The sequence below is a fragment of the Mustela nigripes genome, chromosome 1 (genome assembly GCF_022355385.1).
Source record: "Mustela nigripes isolate SB6536 chromosome 1, MUSNIG.SB6536, whole genome shotgun sequence".
Taxonomy (NCBI): Eukaryota; Metazoa; Chordata; class Mammalia; order Carnivora; family Mustelidae; genus Mustela; species Mustela nigripes.
The window spans coordinates 115302263-115322043 of NC_081557.1; the positions used below are offsets into that span (position 1 = coordinate 115302263).

The 19781-nt window shown below is 37.7% G+C and overlaps 2 protein-coding genes across 4 annotated transcripts in view; one reads left to right on the forward strand and one right to left on the reverse strand.

Moving 5' to 3' along the window:
• The window catches only part of GALNT7 (polypeptide N-acetylgalactosaminyltransferase 7), a 142833-nt gene extending 134407 nt beyond the window's left edge, over positions 1-8426 (forward strand). For both annotated transcript variants that reach the window (XM_059372077.1, XM_059372072.1), the window contains exons 10-12: positions 1554-1652; positions 2385-2513; positions 5969-8426. In XM_059372077.1, coding sequence (XP_059228060.1) covers positions 1554-1652; positions 2385-2513; positions 5969-6106 — 366 coding nt within the window. In that variant the 3' untranslated portion in view covers positions 6107-8426. The remainder of the gene's footprint in view (positions 1-1553; positions 1653-2384; positions 2514-5968) is intronic.
• An 8218-nt stretch (positions 8427-16644) lies between these two features.
• HMGB2 (high mobility group box 2) lies at positions 16645-19297 on the reverse strand. Of its 2 annotated transcripts, none has more exons than XM_059372092.1 (5): positions 19185-19297; positions 18425-18589; positions 17968-18113; positions 17717-17891; positions 16645-17176 (listed from the first exon to the last, which is right to left on the reverse strand). In XM_059372092.1, exons 2-5 carry the CDS (start codon positions 18572-18574, stop codon positions 17015-17017), a joined length of 633 nt encoding a protein of 210 aa, XP_059228075.1. In that variant the 5' UTR covers positions 18575-18589; positions 19185-19297; the 3' UTR covers positions 16645-17014. The 2 variants fall into 2 exon arrangements, with proteins under 2 accessions (XP_059228075.1, XP_059228080.1); XM_059372097.1 differs by lacking the exon at positions 19185-19297 and adding an exon at positions 18737-18994.
• Between the last annotated feature and the right edge of the window lie 484 nt (positions 19298-19781).

Genomic DNA, 19781 nt, shown 5'->3' on the forward strand with positions numbered 1-19781 from the left:
AGCCACCCAGGCGCCCCTCTTCTTTATGATTTTTCTTTTCTCTTGCTGGCTTTATTGTAAGAATACAGTACATAATACATATAACATGCAGAGTATGTGTTAAGTGACTGTTTGTTACTGGTAAGGCTTCCGGTCAACAGTAGGCTGTTAGTAGTGAAGTTTTGGGGAAACCCAAAGCTATATATACACAGATTTTTGACTGTGCGGGAGGTTGTCTCCCCTAATCCCTGCGTTGTTCAAGGGTCAATTGTGTATCCGGTCAAGACTGCTCAGATGTTACCTTCTCAGTGAGAATCTGCCCTGCTGTCCCCTAACCCTCTCAGTCCCCACCTTGAACTTGCTCTTCTTTTTCTTTTCTCCATGGCACTTACCACTTCAAACATGTTTGTTATGTTTTCTGCTTATTTTCTGTCTTTCCCTCCCTAGAATGTAAGCTTGCTGGGGCAAGGATCTTTTATCCATTTTGTTCCCTGGTATAACAGAGCCTTACAACATGCCTGACACAGTATTTACTCACCAAATATTTGATGAATAAATAAAGTCATGAATGAGTGAATAGGTGGAATTTTCTGTTCTCCCTTTTTAAGCCACCCCTGAATATATCCTCACTTTAAGCTCTGTCCCCGCTCTGGCTCCTATACATTAAGCCTCACTCCTCAGTGTTCCCTTGCACATTGCGGGGAACCCCTACCAGTTTGAGCCCCATGTCTCCCTGAGGACAGTCTTCAGCGTCCCTCCAAGCAGGGCAAGAGGCTCCTTTCTCCACATGCCTGTCCCTCCATCCTGCTGGACGTCACGGACACAAGGGCCCCAGCACGTGACTTGATTCTCATTGTATCTTCTAAAGCATTAATCATTGTAGGTGCTCAATCAGTATGTGCTGACCAAATGAAAGGATAAACATTTTATCCAAATACTGTAAAATTCATAATTGCAATACAAATATATAGTATTTCCAGAGAAGGGAAAAGGTGAGCTTTATACAAAATGGGCATTCCAAAGATGAAACCCTGTGGTTGCTTCTCTCCTACATTATTCATGCTCAGAGAAAAATCTCACTGCCTGGCCCATTTGCCATGACTTTTGCCTCACGAGCCTCTTAGAGACATCTGCCAAAATGGTCGCACAGCCATTTGGAGGAGTTCTCTTTTGTCTTTAATTCTGGTTTAGACATCTAGGGCCAGTGTCTGTTAGCACTGGGTAGCTGTGCTCTGTTTGCTTCTCATCCGCATGAATTCTCATGAACCTGGAATTGTATTTCATGGTATCTTGTTTTTTTCTTCTGTGGTATTTTATAAAAATCTATGGACCAGTGCCCTCAGTTGGAGTAATAAGCCCATTCCAGTGTGGGCTTCAAGGCTGTAAATGATTTCAGAGGTGACTAGTATTCCCTGAGCTACTCCAAGACAGACAAGACCGTCATCACCTAACATTACACACCCAGATTTCTACTGTGAACTGCAGTATTTAGCATGAAACTCTCTTAACCTGATGCTAGAGCTCACTGAAACTAAACTGTTGCCTGCTTTTTGGTTCTTTGTTCATTTTTATAGATCAGAGGCCTTGAGACTGTTTACTGCATTGATAGCATGGGGAAGACAAACGGAGGCTTTGTTGAACTAGGGCCCTGCCACAGGTTGGGAGGGAATCAGGTAAATAACCATACTTGCATGTTTTCATATTCGGCTGCATTGCGGCAGCTAGTCTTACTGATCATGGGGTTTCATTTACTTTTTAATTTGATAATTTTGTTTGGGTAAAATAAAACATTCTGTGAAAAAACTGACAGCGTTAAAGCATTTACTTAGATGAAGGGGATGAGAACGGTGTTGAGTTTTCACACAAGCAATCCGAATCTAGAATTTATGTCTGATATGAGAGATTAGAATATGTTCCTATGTGAGTATCTAGCCATGTAAGCCTAGCTCTGTAGTAATTTTATTTGTAAATTGTGTTCATTATTCCTCATTTCCCCCTAATAAATTAGCTAGGATGTTACTGCCAGTAAGATAACATTTCACTAATATATTTTCTTACTTCCTTATGTGGGTGTTTTTCTTGCTCTAATTTAGATTGTCAGATATCATCAGCTCTGTTTCCACTTTTTCATCTTCTCACACTGTTGGTGCATAAGAAATATGTGTTGATGATCCGTTCTGTGCCTAAAAGGCTAAAGAACACAATCCTTAAAGTGTTAGCAGGAGTCTTCACTAATATCAAAATGAATATAGTTTCTATCTTTGGACATAGAACTCTGAACATACAGAAAAGTTATAGAAAAATAAAGTCATTGAGATTATGAGTTAAGTTTCTTTTTTCTTTTTTTTAAATAATGCAGATCAGCAGAGAAGGTGCCTTGATACTTTCTTTTTTTTTTTTAATAGCTTTTTAGAATCAATGAAGCTAATCAGCTCATGCAGTATGACCAGTGTTTGACAAAAGGGCCTGATGGATCCAAAGTCATGATTACACACTGTAATCTAAATGAATTCAAGGAATGGCAATACTTCAAGGTATTAAGCATTTCAACATTTCAGTTGTGCATTATTGTAAAATAATATTATTTGCTATTTCACTTTAATAATACCTACCATCTGGAATTAAGATATATAAATCTTAAAATATATATGTGTGTGTTTATATACGTACATATATATCAAGTTTCAAGATGCATAAATTGCATTTATAGTTCATGTTGTCCAGCAGGTGGAGCTATAGACAAACAAATAACACTTAGAAGTCTGGGTCTTCACGACTTATTATTAACAATGGGAGAAATACTACTTTAAAAGTCATGTTTAGTTAATCACTTGACACCACAGGAGTGGGTGTTTGTTTGTTTGTTTTTCCCCCAGATGTGACTCTTCCAGGTTCTTTGCCAAGTTGAAGATCCCAACATATTAATGTATTTATGTATAATTTTCTGTGTCTAGACTTGACTAAATCAATTTATTGTGAAACACGAAGTTGGGAAAGCTGCCCCAAACTGAAAGAACTTGGCAGTCCTCCCCTTTATTTATGCATCTAGTGGTCATGATCATACCATGTCTGTCATACCAGCACTTACTTGCTATGTAGTGACATCGTTATGACCCAGCTTAATATTCCCAGTTATCATCATTCATGAATAATTACTATCAAGTGGTATGTGTCAGTTGCCTATTTTTTTCCTGTAACAAGTTAGAAGAAGGTTAATATAAACCTTGAAGAACAGAGCCTTTGTTTCTACAAAGAAAGATGAGTAATAGCAATAAATGATAGGTTCAGTGAGAACAGTATTAGTAACTAAAAATATTAAAAGGCAGCTAAGGCAGACCAGAAACTACCATCCAGAATTAGTTTAATGGACAAAAAATGGAATATACATATTTTAGCTATTTTAAAGGCCACAGCATTGAATATGCATTTGTGCATCAGACATTACTAAATATTCCCTGGGGCCCGATGATGTGGTAACTTCAAAAAGAAGCCAAAGCACATCATACTCTAATGGCAGAAAAGAAAAAACTGCAGAAATACAAGTAAGTAAAATGCAATACGTTAACAAAGGATCAATTAATAGGAGGAATTGTTTATCATGAGTTTCATAAAGGAAGTATCATCGTACCAGATCTTGAGGTAGAAAAAGGCTTTTTATAGAGGGTAAATAAGAAAACTGGAGGAGCAAAGACATGGAGTAAAAGTGTGTAGTAGAGTCTAGGACTCTTGTTGAGTTTGGTGTCCTTAAGTTGTAGTCCACGAGGAAGAACATTGAACTTCATTTTGCAAGTGAGGAACCCAGTGAGAGGGAACAGTGGATACTTCAGGAAAATAACTCCAGGAATATTGTGAAGTACGGACTGATGAGCAGATCAGTTCAGTCTACAGTTCTCAAACTTCCGGTCTCTAGATTCTCTCTGCACTCTTGAAAATTACTGAGAACCTCCCCACAACGACAGATTTTGTTTATCTACGTCAGAGCTAAAAATGTTTTCTGAGTTGCAAATTAAACCTGAGAAGTTTTGTAAGCATGTATTTGTGTTGTTTTATATTTGTATTGATATATTAATTCATGTTAAAAGTTAATGATAACCCTTCCACATGTTAATAAAAATAACATTTTTAATAACAAATTACTATTTTTTAAAAAAAAGTGAGAAGAATGGCATTGTTTCATGATTTTTCAAATCCCTTTAAATGCATGGTTTAATGGAAGACAGCTGGATTCTCAGACTGCTTCTGCATTCAATTTGATGGGATATGTTGTTTTAGTTGAAGTATATGAGGAAAATCTAGCCTCAAACATGCAGTTAAAAAAGAGAGGATTAATTCAATAGCCTTTTCAGATAATTATATTCTTCTTTGATGCAACACCACAGCTAAGTAAATGGTAGTTTCTTAAAAGTTATTTGCAGTGTAGAATCTGAAACCATATCAGTGAGCATTTGGTCCTATGTTACATTAAAATCCATTGGTCTGTCTTATACTCTGAAAGGATCTTTTACTCATGTCTGCTTTTGTAACATCATGCGTTGGTTGTTTGGAAAATATTGGCTCACTCAGTGAAGTAGGTCTTCCAAATGTTGACACATTTCATTAAACAGTGTCCAAAAATCACAAATATAAGCACTGATTTCATGGTAAAGCTGTCAGGTTCATGGTGGTGGGTACAAGTTTTCCATCACTCTAGTTTTTGCTTGAAAAGTCAGATTCTATCTATCAGTGGCAAAAAATACTGTCAGATTATCATTGCTGGTTTTTTAAGTGACGGACTTACTTCATTTTCTAGAAAAAGTATGCCCAGTCCCAAGCTGGAATAATCATAGTTTGTCTAGAGTTATCCTTTGAAGTCAAAATGACATTACTTGAAAAAAGAAGCTAGTTGGACTCTCAGGTCAAACAAATGTACACGTGCTTTCCTTCTGGATAACCACTGTACTTCACTATCTGGAAGTGCTTTATCCATACTATCCATCTCATCTCAGAATATTTTTAAAAGGTTAGGGACACCTGGATGGCTCAGTTGATTAAGTGTCTGGTCTTGGTTTCAGCTCAAGTCATGTTCTCATGGGTTGTCGGACCAAGCCCCACATAGGGCTCCACATTCAGCAGGGAGTTGGGAGAGTCCCTCTGCCCTCCCACCCCCAACCCCGCACTTGCACACTGTTTCTTGCTCTCTCTCTCTCCGTCTCTAAAATAAATAAATCTTTAAGAAAAAAGTATACTCAAGGGTCAAGATCTAATAAAACCAGTAAGTTTTATGGTTTCATCACAGACACCTTTGAGTAAAACCAGTGTTTTCTTTTTTAGCTGTGGGTATATAGCCACGAATACTGAGACTAGCACAATTACATCACTATTTGATTTATGCAAAGGCCCCAGCATTTTGACCTTCCATTGCTTTTGCACCATCAGTATAAATGTCCATGCAATGAAAAAGGCAAATAGGGTCTTTGTATTATTACAAAGGTAGTTTTGGCCTTACAGACCCAATCTTAGATAGTCCGAGAACTACGGTATGAGAAGCCCTGAGCTCTCTTGAGGAAATTTACAACAGAGGACAGTGCTAAACAGGTACATGCAGTGGGTCTGGGAAAGGATTCAGATCAGAGAAATTGCAAACATCAGTCCTCAGTGATTGCGACAGTCTGAAGGGAAGGAAGGAACGTGGAGCATGAAAGGCCTGTCTTGAGCCCTGGAAGGATGGTACTGCCATTAGCCAGGATGGGAACTGAAGAAGTAGGTTGGGAGGGGAAAACAGTGAATTGAAGTTTGTATACCATTGCATTTGTACGTTGTGACTTAATAATAAAAGGACTTAGAAGACTGACAATTGCGAAAAATCCAAAGTCTGAGGTATGGTTGATTTAAGCCTGTCCGGTTTGCTGGAATTCTCTTCTCTTCTTGCGAAAGCCAGATAATGACTTTGAATGTCAATGATACCAAAAGAAGTACAAATTTAAAGTTCCCTTGTCCTCTTGTTTTCCAGAGCCTGTACAGATTTACTCATATTCCTTCAGGAAAGTGCTTAGATCGTTCAGATGTCCTCCACCAAGTGTTCATCTCCGACTGTGACTCCAGTAAAATGACTCAAAAGTGGGAAATGAACAACATCCATAGTGTTTAGAAAGAATGAAAGAAACCAATAACCTACCTACTGACACATAAACTTATCTAGGACTGAAAACCGCCTGAAACCTGCTGCAACTATTGTTAACTCTGTACAGCTCCAAACCCAGAACCTCCTGATCAGTTTGAAGGACGTTGATAAACTGTGATTTTACAATAACATTATCATCTGCAGTTACTGTTTACAAAACTGCTTTTACCTTAAACTTTGTAGATGTTTACATCTTTTTTTGTTTTGTTTCAAGATGATGTTGGTAATTTGTGCATTTAGCTCTGTTTTATTTAGAACAGAGTTAAAAGCATCATTGTCTTCTTTGGGATTACACTCAGGGGTCTGAAAGGCAGTTTGATTTTTTTTTTTTTTAAACACACTTGAAAACAAGGTTGGAGTAACCAGACTTTCATATATAACTTGGTGATTATCAACCTATTGTGTCTTTATTTAATTTTACATCTTTATGAAGCACTGCCACAGGTTCTTAGCCAAGGTGGCCTTCCTTCACAGTCATGCTGCTTTATTGAAAGGTGAATTTCAACACATTTAGTGCCTCTTTCATTTCTCAGTATATATTTCAAGAGCTTTTGATGAAATTTATAGGATGGTAATGATGGAATTGTCATCTGGATGAGAAATACTTTCACTACTCAAAAATGAATTTATGTGCTACCATTTGCTCTGAAATGGAATGGTGTATGGTTTGAAAAAGAAAAGACAGTATAGAACATCCAACGCTATTTCATAGGGTTGAAGACTGTGACATTAACTCCCTCACTCCCTGGCATGCCCAACGTTCTCCGCTGATAGTGACTCCGAAGATAACAGAGGGGGTCTACCAACTAGGGAAAAGTTGTCCACTGACATCTGGTATTCACTTTTCCCCAATACCTATCACTACAGAAAATTAATTCTCAGTTTTGAAACCCTGAAGTGTGGGAGTAACAAAAACAACAAAATACCACTGTCAAAACCTCCAGGGCTCATTCTGACCATGGTAAGAATTTCCAAGCCCTTGTTAGACTAAGCCTTACAAAACCCATGTGTGTTACAACCCTAAGCTGTGGAACCCGGAAGCCAAGAGTGAACGGATGTTTCATGTATGTCTTCATCCAAATGAAATCCCCTGCACATTGTTTTAAATTTAAAAAAAAAAAAAAAGGCTATTTAAAAATACAGTTCATTAACAAATATGAACTTCTGTTAGGTTAGGTGTTAGTACCCTATTGTTTCTGTTTTGTTTTGTTTTAGGAAGCATATTTCTATTAGTATTTTTCCAGTGAAAAGAAGACGTGTTTGGATTTAACATTTATTAAGATGGTACCTACTACAGGAAAACCAAATAGTGCAAATAGTGAATTAAATTCTAATTTCTAAATAAGAGTCTTTTGTTACCCAAAAGATTAAAATGCTACACTGAGTGGAAAAAAAAAAAAAAAAAAAAAAAAGGAAAAAACTGATGAAGTGGGGAATGGCAAGTAAATGATGCATTTTTGATCCTGTAATCATGATATCATTACAATGAAAGGAATTTCACAAACTACTGCCAGAGGGAACTATTTTTAATTAAAGCTTAAAAAGGGAAAGAAAAAATCTACATTTGTTTAGAAGAAAAGCCTACAAATTTGTTTCTTCCAAGCTTGGCTCTTAAATTTGGAGAGTCAGAGTTAAACATCCTGAACAGAGTCTTATTTATAATTTTGAATTGTCAATTTATATTTTGCTACTGATCTGTGATCAACCATTTTAACTTTCATTCATCTCTAGGGATGTTTAAAAGGAATACATTTATATATGCTTATACAACTGCAAAATAAATCAGCTATAAAAAGGAAACTAAGAGAATTGGTACATTAATTACTTGTGTCTTTGCAAATAGGCTCCATTTTCCTTGTTGAATAGTTTATAACCTTGTTAACTATGCATAGGCCTAAGAAAGGTGGCACATAAACTGTGCATGTAAATTTTAAATGGGTATTTTGTGCAATTCGTTGATACTCTATGAAAATGATTCTATATATTGAAATCAGAAACCTTACCAAACATGAAAAACATCAGAAGCTGCTGCCATATGACTATTTTCTACTGTAGGCTGCTTTGGAAATAATTCCCATATCCTTGCTTTGTAAGTTGATAATATCACTATGCATTTCTACATATTTTATAAATTTGATTTATGCAGATTTTGATACACTGTATGTTTCTGTAGAAATTGTATAAATATTCAAATTTTATTAGGGATAAATTTGAGAAGTTTATGTATATCTTAATTCTGGGTTGCTTGTTTTTTAGGTGAGAAAAAAATAAAATATTTTAATCCATGGGTTTTTTCAGTACTTGTAATCATTTCTAAATCCAAACACGCATGCTTGAATTTCGTCTATAAGATACACTAACATAATAGCTAAAATATCATATACTATAGTTATATGTTGAGTATGTGCTTGAATATTGGTTATGAATATGCTTGGAATACTTGGAGTGTATCTGTAGGAAGGAAACATAAAGTTTTATTTTGGTCTCTAGTTCCTTATATATAGCAATTTTTTTTGAAGTAACTTATCCAAGTATAAAAAACTACCCCAGCAACATATATCTTTCTTGGCAGTGTATTCTACTATAGAATTGCCTATTGAAAGCAAAAATTTCTTTAAGTCAAAACTCTTTACAACCTGACAGGTCAAGTGAGTAGAGAGAAAGGAAGCCTACCAAAAAAAAGAGAAACAGGACATAGGACCTTGTGGCACAATGTGCGACATCTCAAGAGAAGATACGGCTACTAACACTCCAATACGTGGCAGTGTTGATTTGGGAAACTTTCAGTTGACTTGGCTATTGTCACATCCGCTAATTCTCAGCTACTGTATCAAAGAAATTTGAAGAAGTCATCTAGGACCAGACTGGAGTAAACGGGGGCTCACTTATTTCTTAAGATACAGTCTCACAGGGATCTTGGAATATACTTCATTTCTGGATAGAATCTATCTTTTTTTTTTTAATCCACTTATAATTCAGTGGAAAACATGGTAAGTACTTGATCTGAGCCAGAGCCCCAGTAGGCCAGTCATTTGGGGACATGAAAATTAATCCATGTGAAAGCAGATTTTAAAAAGTACCAAGCACTATGAAAATGCGTATCATTCATTAGAATCAGTGAGTTGCAGGAAAATGGACAGAGAATGGTTTTTGTGGACCACTATTCCCTGGAATTGAGATTAAAGGAAGGACGGATTCTAAGCTAAATCCAATAATTGTATAGCAATTCTCATATTTAAGATTTTGAAATGTCCATAATTGAGTCTGAGCAGAGGTGGGATGGGGAGGACTCCTTATTTTCCTAATAAAATGTTACAGTCTTCTACTCATCTGAATGAATATAGTATGGTGGACCAATCTGTTTTGAATCTCTGTTCCACTACAAATTACTCATATAACCCTGGGAAGTTACTTAAACTCTGTGCCTCAATTTTCCCATTTGTAAATTAGGAAAAGTAATAGTGCCTATTTCACAGATTTTATTAGGATTGTATGAATATACATGAAGTACTTAGGATAGCTCCTGATATATAGTCATATGTCATATAGTCAGGATATATATATATATATATATATATATATATATATATATATATATAAATAAAATAATATATATAGCCAGGCATATAGTCAGGATAATATAAGTATTAGCTATGGCATATAGTCAGGATAATACAAGTATTAGCTGGCATATAGTCAGGATAATATAACTATTAGCTATGATTCTCTGGTTTCAGACTTTAAATTTGTTTTTAATCATGGTGATGGGTGGCTCAATCGGTTAAACGTCTGCCTTTGACTCAGATCATGATCTCAGGGTCATGGGATGGAGCTCCACAGTGGGCTCTCTGCTCATCAGAGAGTCTGCTTCTCCCTCTGCCTGCTGCTCTGCCTGCTTGTGATCTCTTTCTCTGTCAAATAAATAAAAAAATAATTTTTTTAAAAATTCATTTTTAATCAGAAGACACCTACACTGGAAGCCCTATATAAAGGCTATGTGTGTGTACCTATGTTTCATATACAAGATAACATTACCCACACTTTACAAATGGAGAAATGAAGCTCAGAAGTAATGATGCTTCTTAAATTGGAGGTGAAATGTTTATCCATAAGAGAATAAATAATTTCTACCTCACATCATTTATAGCATGTGTAAAATAGTTTTTAGTGGTCTAATTTAACGCTTGGATAGAACCAAGCGCATCTTAACAGATGTTTAAGATAATGTCTTTAAGTTATTTCTAAATGAAATTTTGTAGGTTTTTAATACGGACAAATAAATTCCAACTGTATTAATGTCTAAATGTACAAAGAAAACTAAAACTTTTAGTAGAAAATTGAACTGAATTGACTTCCATGTCTGGCCATGACATAGTAGTTGGTATTGGACTTGGGCTGCTGTTCTTAAACAACTATAACCTGGATAAAATATATGGGCTGTTTTGAGGAAATGGATAATAGGCAAAGCAGACTGTGATACTTGAAAAAAAGGAAACATGCAGGTAAACCTCAGGTTTACCATGTCTGTCTGGGAGAACTTTCATGTTCATGGTACAGGCAAAGAGCTCAATGATGATATTGGTGAGCTATGGAGAACAAGAATAGAGTTTGGTACTTCTGAGACAGCTGGACTTTATAGGGAAGGATACTGGAGGGGAGTGTACCTGAATACCAGGAAATTGATACAGGAATTTTTATAGCACTGCCATTTACAATAGCAAAACCCTCAAGAACCTAAATACTCATCAATATTACACAGCAATGTGCACACAGCCATTAAAAAAAAAAAAAGAAATCTTGCCATTTGCAACAACATGGACAGAACTAAAGAATATAATGCTAAGCAAAATAAGTCAGAGAAAGATACATACCATATGATCTCACTTGTATGTGGAACTTAAACTAATGAGCTAAGGAAACAAACAAACAAAAACAAACAAACAAAAAAAAAAATGAGAGACAAACCAAGAAACAAACTAAAGGTTACCAGAGGGGAGATGGGTAGAGGGATGGATGATATGAGATGAGGATGATTTAAAAAAATCTCAGAACTGAATCTGATACTCTTACCATAGCAACTATCTTAACCCATATATATTGGGTTACCAATATAACCCATATACCTTTAGCTAATGTTATTTACTATCACTTGCCCCCCAGAAAAGTATCTTAAATATATTGCCTCATTTAATCCTCAAAATTTCTTAATTTTATAGGTGAGGAAATTGAAAGGTTATTTAACTTGTCTGAGGTTACCAAATCAGTAAGAAAGAGACCTATTCAAACTCCAAGTTCCAAGTTCCAAGTGTAAGCTCATCTCCTCACCCTTAATCTCCTTCATAACCTTGCTTCTTCCTTTGTTTGTATTTTATCTTAAGTGATCTCTATGCCCAACATGGGGCTCAAACTCATGACCCCAGAATCAAGCGCCTCATACTCTACCAACTGAGCCAGCCAAGTACCCATTACTTTAATTAATTCCTTGCATAAGCCATCTCCTCTTTATTAGAATAATGTAAAAATCAAAGAATAACATAACAAATGTAAATGAATTAGTGTTTTATTATCTTACCTGCTGCCCTAGAATATTGTCTTAGTTGAACTGCCATGTCTTCCTGAAGGGAGGAAACTGGATCCGTTGATATAAAGACCATTTCCAGTTCTGAAGTTTGCTGTTCCACGTTGCTTGAAAGTTATTTTACTTTTCTTTAAATGTGACACTCTAACTATGCTTCTGAGTCCATTATTCTACAGATATGGTAACTGTTAGGATGAAGCTCACTGAGGGAAAAGTTAGCACTGTAAATCCTAAAAAGCCTAGGAAATTCCATTAAGTGAAATTCCATTAAGACCTCAGACCTCAGAAACAATGTCTATCTGTACATTTACTACAGGATAAGAAGTCAGAGGAGTTTCCAGTCAGAGTGAAAAGTTGCTTATACAACTGTAAAAACAATGCTCAACTGGAAAGCGTACATAAACTTAACAGTCCTAACTCAAATATTGTTAATAATCTTATATTTACCTATTTAATTTACAGAATTGGCAAATTGGTAACCCTTGGGTAGAACCTTACCTGTAGACATTTCCTTTGAACCCGACATTTGAATTCATTGCCAACATTTATGATTCAGATTTCACTTTTTTTTTTTTAAGCTTTTATTTATTTATTTGACAGAAAGAGAGATCACAAGTAGGCAGAGAGGCAGGCAGAGAGAGAGGAGGGAAGCAGGCTCCCCACTGAGCAGGGAGCCCGATGCGGGGCTCCATCCCAGAACCCTAGACAATGACCTGAGCCAAAGGCAGAGGCTTAATCCACTGAGCCACCCAGGTGCCCCCAGATTTCACTTTAAAAAAAAAATATCTAGATTTCTGATTCTTGAAAATTTGGGATATTTGGGAATCCTGGACCCACATTTCCATCCAACCACAGAACTGAGCTAAGTAGGAGCTGCCCTCTTTATCCTCAGCATATTTGTTTATAGAGCACCTACTAAATTTCTGACACAAGGTATAGAGAATTATACAAAAATTTTTTTAAAATGGGGCACCTGGGTGGCTCTGTGGGTTGGGGCCTCTGCCTTCGGCTCAGGTCGTGATCCCAGGATTCTGGGATCGAGTCCTGAGTTGGGCTCTCTGCTCGGCAGGGAGCCTACTTCCCTTCCTCATTCTCTGCCTACTTGTGATCTCTGTCAAATAAATAAATAAAATCCTAAAAAAAAAAAAAATCATTGCTCTCATAGAGCTTACTTTCTTGTATGCTCATCACTTTACCACATACAGCCCTTTTTCCTGTCTGCACTCTATTTTCTGCCCTATATCTTACCTTTCTCTGAAAATGCCACAATTCTCCATAGGAATCTCATGAGAATGAGTCCAAAAAACTTATTTCTAGAGATGCTTTATTTTAAAAAGGACTGGATCTTATGTGGTGACCTAACAGCTCCTTTATCGTTCTTCAGCACCCCAAGAAATAAAAATCATTGCTGTTTTGTAAAACATTTTTAGTGGCATATGTAGTAATAGGTTTAAGATAATGCTATATTTGTACTAGTCTAAGACAAGCTTATGATTTACTACTTACAGTAAATACTGCTGTTAAAAAAATACTTACAAAAAGGCATACTGTCATCTATTGGGCAAGTTTGCAATTGACTGCTCCATAGGATCTTCTAACCCAGCTTTTACAAATAAAAAGACCCAAATTAGTAGCTGCCATCTGGAAAGAAATTTAACCCCCTACCTGAGTCCTTGACCAAAATAAATTCCAGAAGGATTAAAGAATTAAATAATAAAAGAAAACAGATAATTTTATATAATCTTTGAGTGGGAAAGACCTCCCAAAACCACTGACGATTTAATAAAATTGCATAAAGAAAACAGCATCAAGTCAAAAGGAAATTGATAAGGAGAAAAACATTTACAATTCAAGTCATAAAGGGTCACTTTCCTTAATCTCCACAGATTACTAATACAGACACCCATGAGACAGAAGACCACAGGAAACAAATGGCTGTGAAACAAAAACATGCTCAACTTTTAGCAAGAGGAACCACTTTTTCTAAATCAAAATAGCAAAGATTAAAAGTTTGATAACTATTATGTTGCTGAGATGAGGAAATAGACACTCTAAAACATTCATTGCTATGGACTATGTATTAGTACAACTACTGAGAACAATTTTGGCAGCCTTTACTAAGTTAAAACAAAAGAGGTTTCCACCATATACCAGGTACAGTTGACCCTTGAACAAAGCAGGTTTGAACTGTGCACTGTCGACTTAGATGTGGATTTTTTACAGTACAGTACTGTAAATGTATTCCCTCTTATGATTTTCTACTAACATGTTCTTTTTTCCAACTTACTTTAAAAATACAGTATAAAATATAACATGAAAAGTATGTGTTGACTGACCATATTACCAGTACAGGTTCTCATCAACAGGCTATTAGTAAAGTTTTTGGGAAGTCAGAAGTTACACGCAGATTTTCAACAGTGTGAGGGGCAGTTTAGCTCCTATAACCCCCATGTTGTTCCAAGGGTCAACTATACAGGTTTTAGTGGTTATAATCATCAAATCTTAAAATGTACAAACTTAAAATTTTTGTTACTATTTTTTTGAAACCACATACAAGGGTATTCATGGCAATACTGTTCATAAATATGAACTAAATTATGATCTATCCAATGGGATACTATGCAGCTAGCTACTCAAATTGAAGCGTCAGCTCTTGTACTGATAGAACATTCCCTAAAATGAGAACAAGGGGCAAAGCGTACATATAGAAAGCTTCCATTGGTTTAATGTTTATATATATGTGTGTGTGTGTATATATATATATGCATATGTATAAATGTGTATTTAAGCAGAAAGCATCATATATTTATACTTACAACATATATATAAATACATATGAATATATAAACATAAATACATATATATAAATATATATGATGCTTTGCCTTTCTTGAAGGATGAATTATTGTGGTTGTCTCATGGGAGAACCAGGTAGTTGGGAATCAAGGATATAGACTACTCACTACATGGCTCTTCTACATTTTGTATCACTGAGATATAACTTATTTCTTAAAAGAAAAAAAAAGGGACTTTTCATAAACACCTCCATATACCACCTGATCTGGAATGAAACCTAATTCTTATCCCTATTTCAGTTTCCAACAGAACCACTCCTTGAAGTAACCTAATCTTGAAAATTTACTGAATCTTTTCAGAGATTTGAAATCTTGATCCACACTTAATAGATGACTAACCCTAAATCCTGAACTTATTCTAGAGCAGCTTCTAATTAAAAGAATGAGTCGCTCTTAGCTTAGACATGTAAAGTTTTATATAAAAAAACAGAAGTAGTCACAAAAACTTCCAAAAAGATGACAAGAAATCGGACACGTCTGCCTCACGGGTCTTAAAATTTAGAAATATCCTGAAAGAAACAAGACTTTTACCCTATTTCAGTTTTAGAAACTCCTTTTTAAAATCTCTTAAGCACTAGGAAGTATTTCGGGTAATTTTAACTTTCTCCTTTAACATTCAAGCACTGTGAACTGAGTACTGACCCCATATTACAAATGGGGAGACAGAAGGTCAAAAATTAAGTTCATAAAGCTAGTATTTATACAGCAAGGAAACTGGGATCCAGACCCAAATTGTATCTCTAAAATACATTACACTAAAAAAATAAATAAATAAATAAAATACATTACACTAATTTCAGGCACTATTAAGCCACTTAACATCAGTAATTATTTTTTTAAATTATCAATGTTTTCATTTTCATCAGCAAAAGCTCCAAATTTAAATGTGCAACTACTGAGGTTAAGATTAAGAAGGCAATCAGAGGTCTGCAAATTTTGGTAATTATGCTAATACCTCACTTTCCATTTAACAAAACTTCAGTGTTTCCTATTTAATGATATAATCCTTACCAGATACTTACTCAAATATGGCATAAGACAGACAACCAAAACTCCCATGGTTGGGTAGTAAGAATTTTGACTATTTTAAAACTTGGTAGGTAATAAGGAAACTATCAACTAACAAACAAACAGGTTTGTTCTCTCACCAACTCTACACATGCATACCTATTTCTAACTTGGCCAAAGAGGTTGACTTTCACTAGAAGCCTCTGGTAGCAGTTCAAAATAGTAATCTTAACTCAGAAGAAATTGCTCCCTCAAAGGAGCATTTTCTCAACTGCTTTCCCCCAATAAAATTCCTAGTGAAATTTAGTCATGGCAGGATCACAAGTTATTGTGAACCTCAAATGGTTTTGTAAGGTTACCAAAATTCTAAAGCTTAAAACCATAAATTTTTAAAGATATAATCGAAAATTCATTCTGCTATTCTACTTGGAACTAGTTTATAATCAAAAGAAAATTTAGGGGCGCCTGGGTGGCTCAGTGGGTTAAGCCGCTGCCTTCAGCTCAGGTCATGATCTCAGGTCCTGGGATCGAGTCCCACATCGGGCTCTCTGCTCAGCAGGGAGCCGGCTTCCTCCTCTCTATCTGCCTGCCTCTCTGCCTACTTGTGATCTCTCTCTGTCAAATAAAAAAAAAAAATTTAAAAAAAAAAAAAAAAAGAAAAGAAAAGAAAAGAAAATTTAACCTGTTACTAATGATGCTTTTAAAAGTTTAGGTTTTCAGGGATGTACTCACTGTATTAGCTCCTCTGCCTCATATTAAAGAGAAAGTTTCCCTAAAGATAGTGTCAAGGGACAAGTTAGTAATAAACAGCAACATCAAGGAAAAAGAAAAAACACTCATTTTGTCAAAACAGCACCAATTTTAGAAGTTCATTAAATTTCAGATCTATTTTTTAAATACTTTGTAATTCAGAATATGGGCATGTTTTAAGTTTTTTAACCAAACATTTTACTAAATCAACTGTGTCTGAGAATTAGGCACAAGAAAAAGCTGATGTGGTTCCAGACCTGGAGCATTTTTAAAGTGAAAATTAACGTAGCAGATTAAGACAAAGACAAAAGAAATAATATACATAATTTTATTACAAAAATTTAAAAAAAAATGCAACATTCTAAAAACCCAAAATTTACTATTGATACTAATTCCTACAAGTTTGCTGTGCTACAATACACATGAAATTAAGAAAACCATTAAATATTTAGAAACATTCAACATCAGAAGCTTTAAAATCTAACTGTATGTAGTAGCCCCTCAAAAAGCTACAACCTGCATTTTTAAAAAAGTATTTTCTCTACAAAGAATCTTATCAGCTATACAAAAATCTGTACAGTTTTTATACTGAAGCTAATATTGAGCTGCACTTGAATTCACATTCTTAGCAAAACAATTGCCTGAGCACACACACACACTCCACACATATTACAGGATAGCCATTTATTCTTCATCTTCCTCTTCTTCCTCATCATCTTCATCTTCTTCCTCCTCTTCCTCTTCCTCCTCATCTTCTGGTTCATTCTTCTTCTTTGAACCTGTTGGCCTGCCAGGGCCCTTCTTTCCAGCTTCACTTTTGCCCTTGGCGCGATATGCAGCAATATCCTGAAATATGGTCAAAAAATAAAATCAGCATCCGGTGTCATTACTCAACTGTGAAAACCACTAAGCTGTAAACATTCTAAGCTTATTGACCAATAACCCTGATGACTATCCAAAGAGGTATTCAAAGTCTAATAACCCAGCTTTCAGAAGATTTAGAAAGCTAATGATGTAAAATGAGGGGGTTGGAAATGTCAAAACTTTCACTATCACTGTCCAACTTACCTCATATTGCCCACCCCCACTTATTTTAGGTACATCTACATAAAACAAAGTATTTAGCCCTCCATTTCTTAAAACTAAGAGACTCAACTGCAAATGAGTCTCTGTGCAGGAATCTACCAATGCTACGAACACTGGTTTCAGTCAAAAGAAGGAAGTTTCAAATAGCCAAGTCTTAAATGTACAGTTTTCACTAGATCTTCTCCAAATACAGCTGACAACCATAATTCAAGAGGAACTAAACTTTCCAACTCTACAGTTCATACCTATTTCTAACATCCTTATTTAGAAAATATCTTGGGCTTAAAAAAGACAATGTACCTTTTCATACTTCTCCTTTAGCTTTGCTGCTTTCTGTTCATACGGTTGTTTATCTTTGGCTGACTGTTCAGACCACATTTCACCCAATTTTTTTGCAGTATCCCCAATGGATAAACCAGGGTGTTCACTTTTGATCTTTGGGCGATGTTCAGAGCAAAACAGGAAGAAAGCAGACCTGAAAGGAAGCAACGGAGTTAATCAACTGGGTGGAAAATTATGGGACAATTTGACTGATTTGAAAATCAACTTACGGAGGCCTTTTAGGAGCATTGGGATCTTTTTTCTTTCCTTTCTTGTCACCTTTGGGAGGCACATAATTTTTCATCTCCCTGTCATACCGAGCTTTGTCACTTTTTGCCATATCTTCAAATTTCGACTTCTCCTTTGCAGACATGGTCTATGGGTATGAAATAAGAAATAAAGTACAGCAAAACTATAAGCTACACGCATCCAAAAGATCAAGGTCATCCTTAAGGGCTACATTTTCCGTGGTTAGCAGCATTTTACCTTTAGTCTTGGAAATAAACGAAAACCTAAGGTCGACTGCCCCAAACTCAAAATAAAATATCTGGACGAGTCACGACCGTAACCAAGTTGAAGGTTACCAGTCACCTACCCGTTTAAAGTTCTAGCCAAAAACAAACAAACAAACAAACAAACAAACCAACCCTGAAAAAACCCTTAGCTCTGTCCGAATTCCGGTCTCACCTTCCATCTCTCCGAACATTTCTTGGAAAATTCGGCGAAATTGACGGAAGAGTCCGGGTGTTTCTTCTTGTGCTCTTCCCGGCAGGTCTGCACGAAGAAGGCGTACGAGGACATCTTGCCCCGCGGCTTGTTGGGGTCTCCTTTACCCATGGTGACAGGCGGCGTCTACGTAGCCGGGAGAGAAGCGGTGGGTGGACGCTGGCTGGGCTCAGCTTCCCGCCCAAATACGCGCCCGCCCCCTCTCGGAAGGAAGGCTGCCCGCGCCAGGCTCCCCCGCCAGCCCGCCCCGGGCGGCCGCCTCCGCTCACATACCCTCCTCCCGGCACCCAGCAGAAGAGCCGCGGCCGAGCCGACTCACGCGCGATCACCACGTCGCTCCCGAAGGCCCGAGAGGCCGCCACCCGCCGCCCACCCTACGCCTAGGCCCGGGCTGGGGAAGGGAACGCCGGGCGCGCCGTCGAAACCTTTTTCCTGACAGAAATGCTTCCCCGGCTTCCACGCCGCCGGCCGCACTCAAAGAGTTGTCGCTTCGCGACCGACATTCAAAAAACGACTGAAACCGGGCCCGGACGAGCTTCCCGCCCTCCCGCCGGCCCCGACCGCCCTCCCGCCACAGCCCCCGGCCCTCACCGGCCCGCACCCCAGATTCCGCTCGCCAGGTCGAACCCCGAGAGCCATAGTGCCAGGCCCGGCTAGAAGGCTATGAGGAAAGGGGGAACGACAGGCCCACGAACTCGAAGGGGCTAAAGGGGATTCTTGCCTGGTGGTAGCTTTTCTGAGAGTCCCGCGAAGAGGCCGGATCCAACAGAGACGCTTCCTTCCCAGGGCTCCGGCGTGAACTGGTTTATCGCGAACGCAATCCTCAGCCTCTTGTTTTGCAGAGTTCTCCGCGCCACGGCAACTTGACGAGCCGGGCCACAGGCCACACCCCGCCTCTCTGATTGGCTCTGATGATTATTCAAACTCCCGTAGGCCACGCCCTACCACCACGAATCCCTCCGATTGGTCGGTGTCTCGCCAGGCCCGTCCCTCCAGCCCCAGCCTAGCAGGTTCGGTGGGTCGCCCAGGTCGTTAACTCCCAGACCCGTTAGAACCGGTCAGGAGAGGAATGTACTGCTCGATCCTGATTGGCGGCAGGAAAAGGGTTTGAAAAATGGCGGGCCTGGCGCTGACTGGCTGGGGCGGTAAACGGGGGGAGTGGTTGGCCTGAAAGGGAAAGCCCCGCCAGATTTAAAAATACTGAGTCGGCAAACAGGGTTGTTGGGGGGTCGGCGGCGGCAGTTTACAGGTGCTGAGGTTACAAGCAGACTGCCCTACCCTCTCTCTGACCACTGTCCGGGTCGCGTCTCTCTTCCGC

Excerpts from the sequence above, each read along its gene's own strand:
- HMGB2 (XM_059372092.1), bottom strand. The coding sequence starts at position 18,574 with ATGGGTAAAGGAGACCCCAACAAGCCGCGGGGCAAGATGTCCTCGTAC. Across the intron at positions 18,114-18,424 it reads AATGTTCGGAGAGATGGAAG|ACCATGTCTGCAAAGGAGAA; the intron begins GTGAGACCGGAA and ends TCATACCCATAG. Across the intron at positions 17,892-17,967 it reads AATGCTCCTAAAAGGCCTCC|GTCTGCTTTCTTCCTGTTTT; the intron begins GTAAGTTGATTT and ends GCTTCCTTTCAG.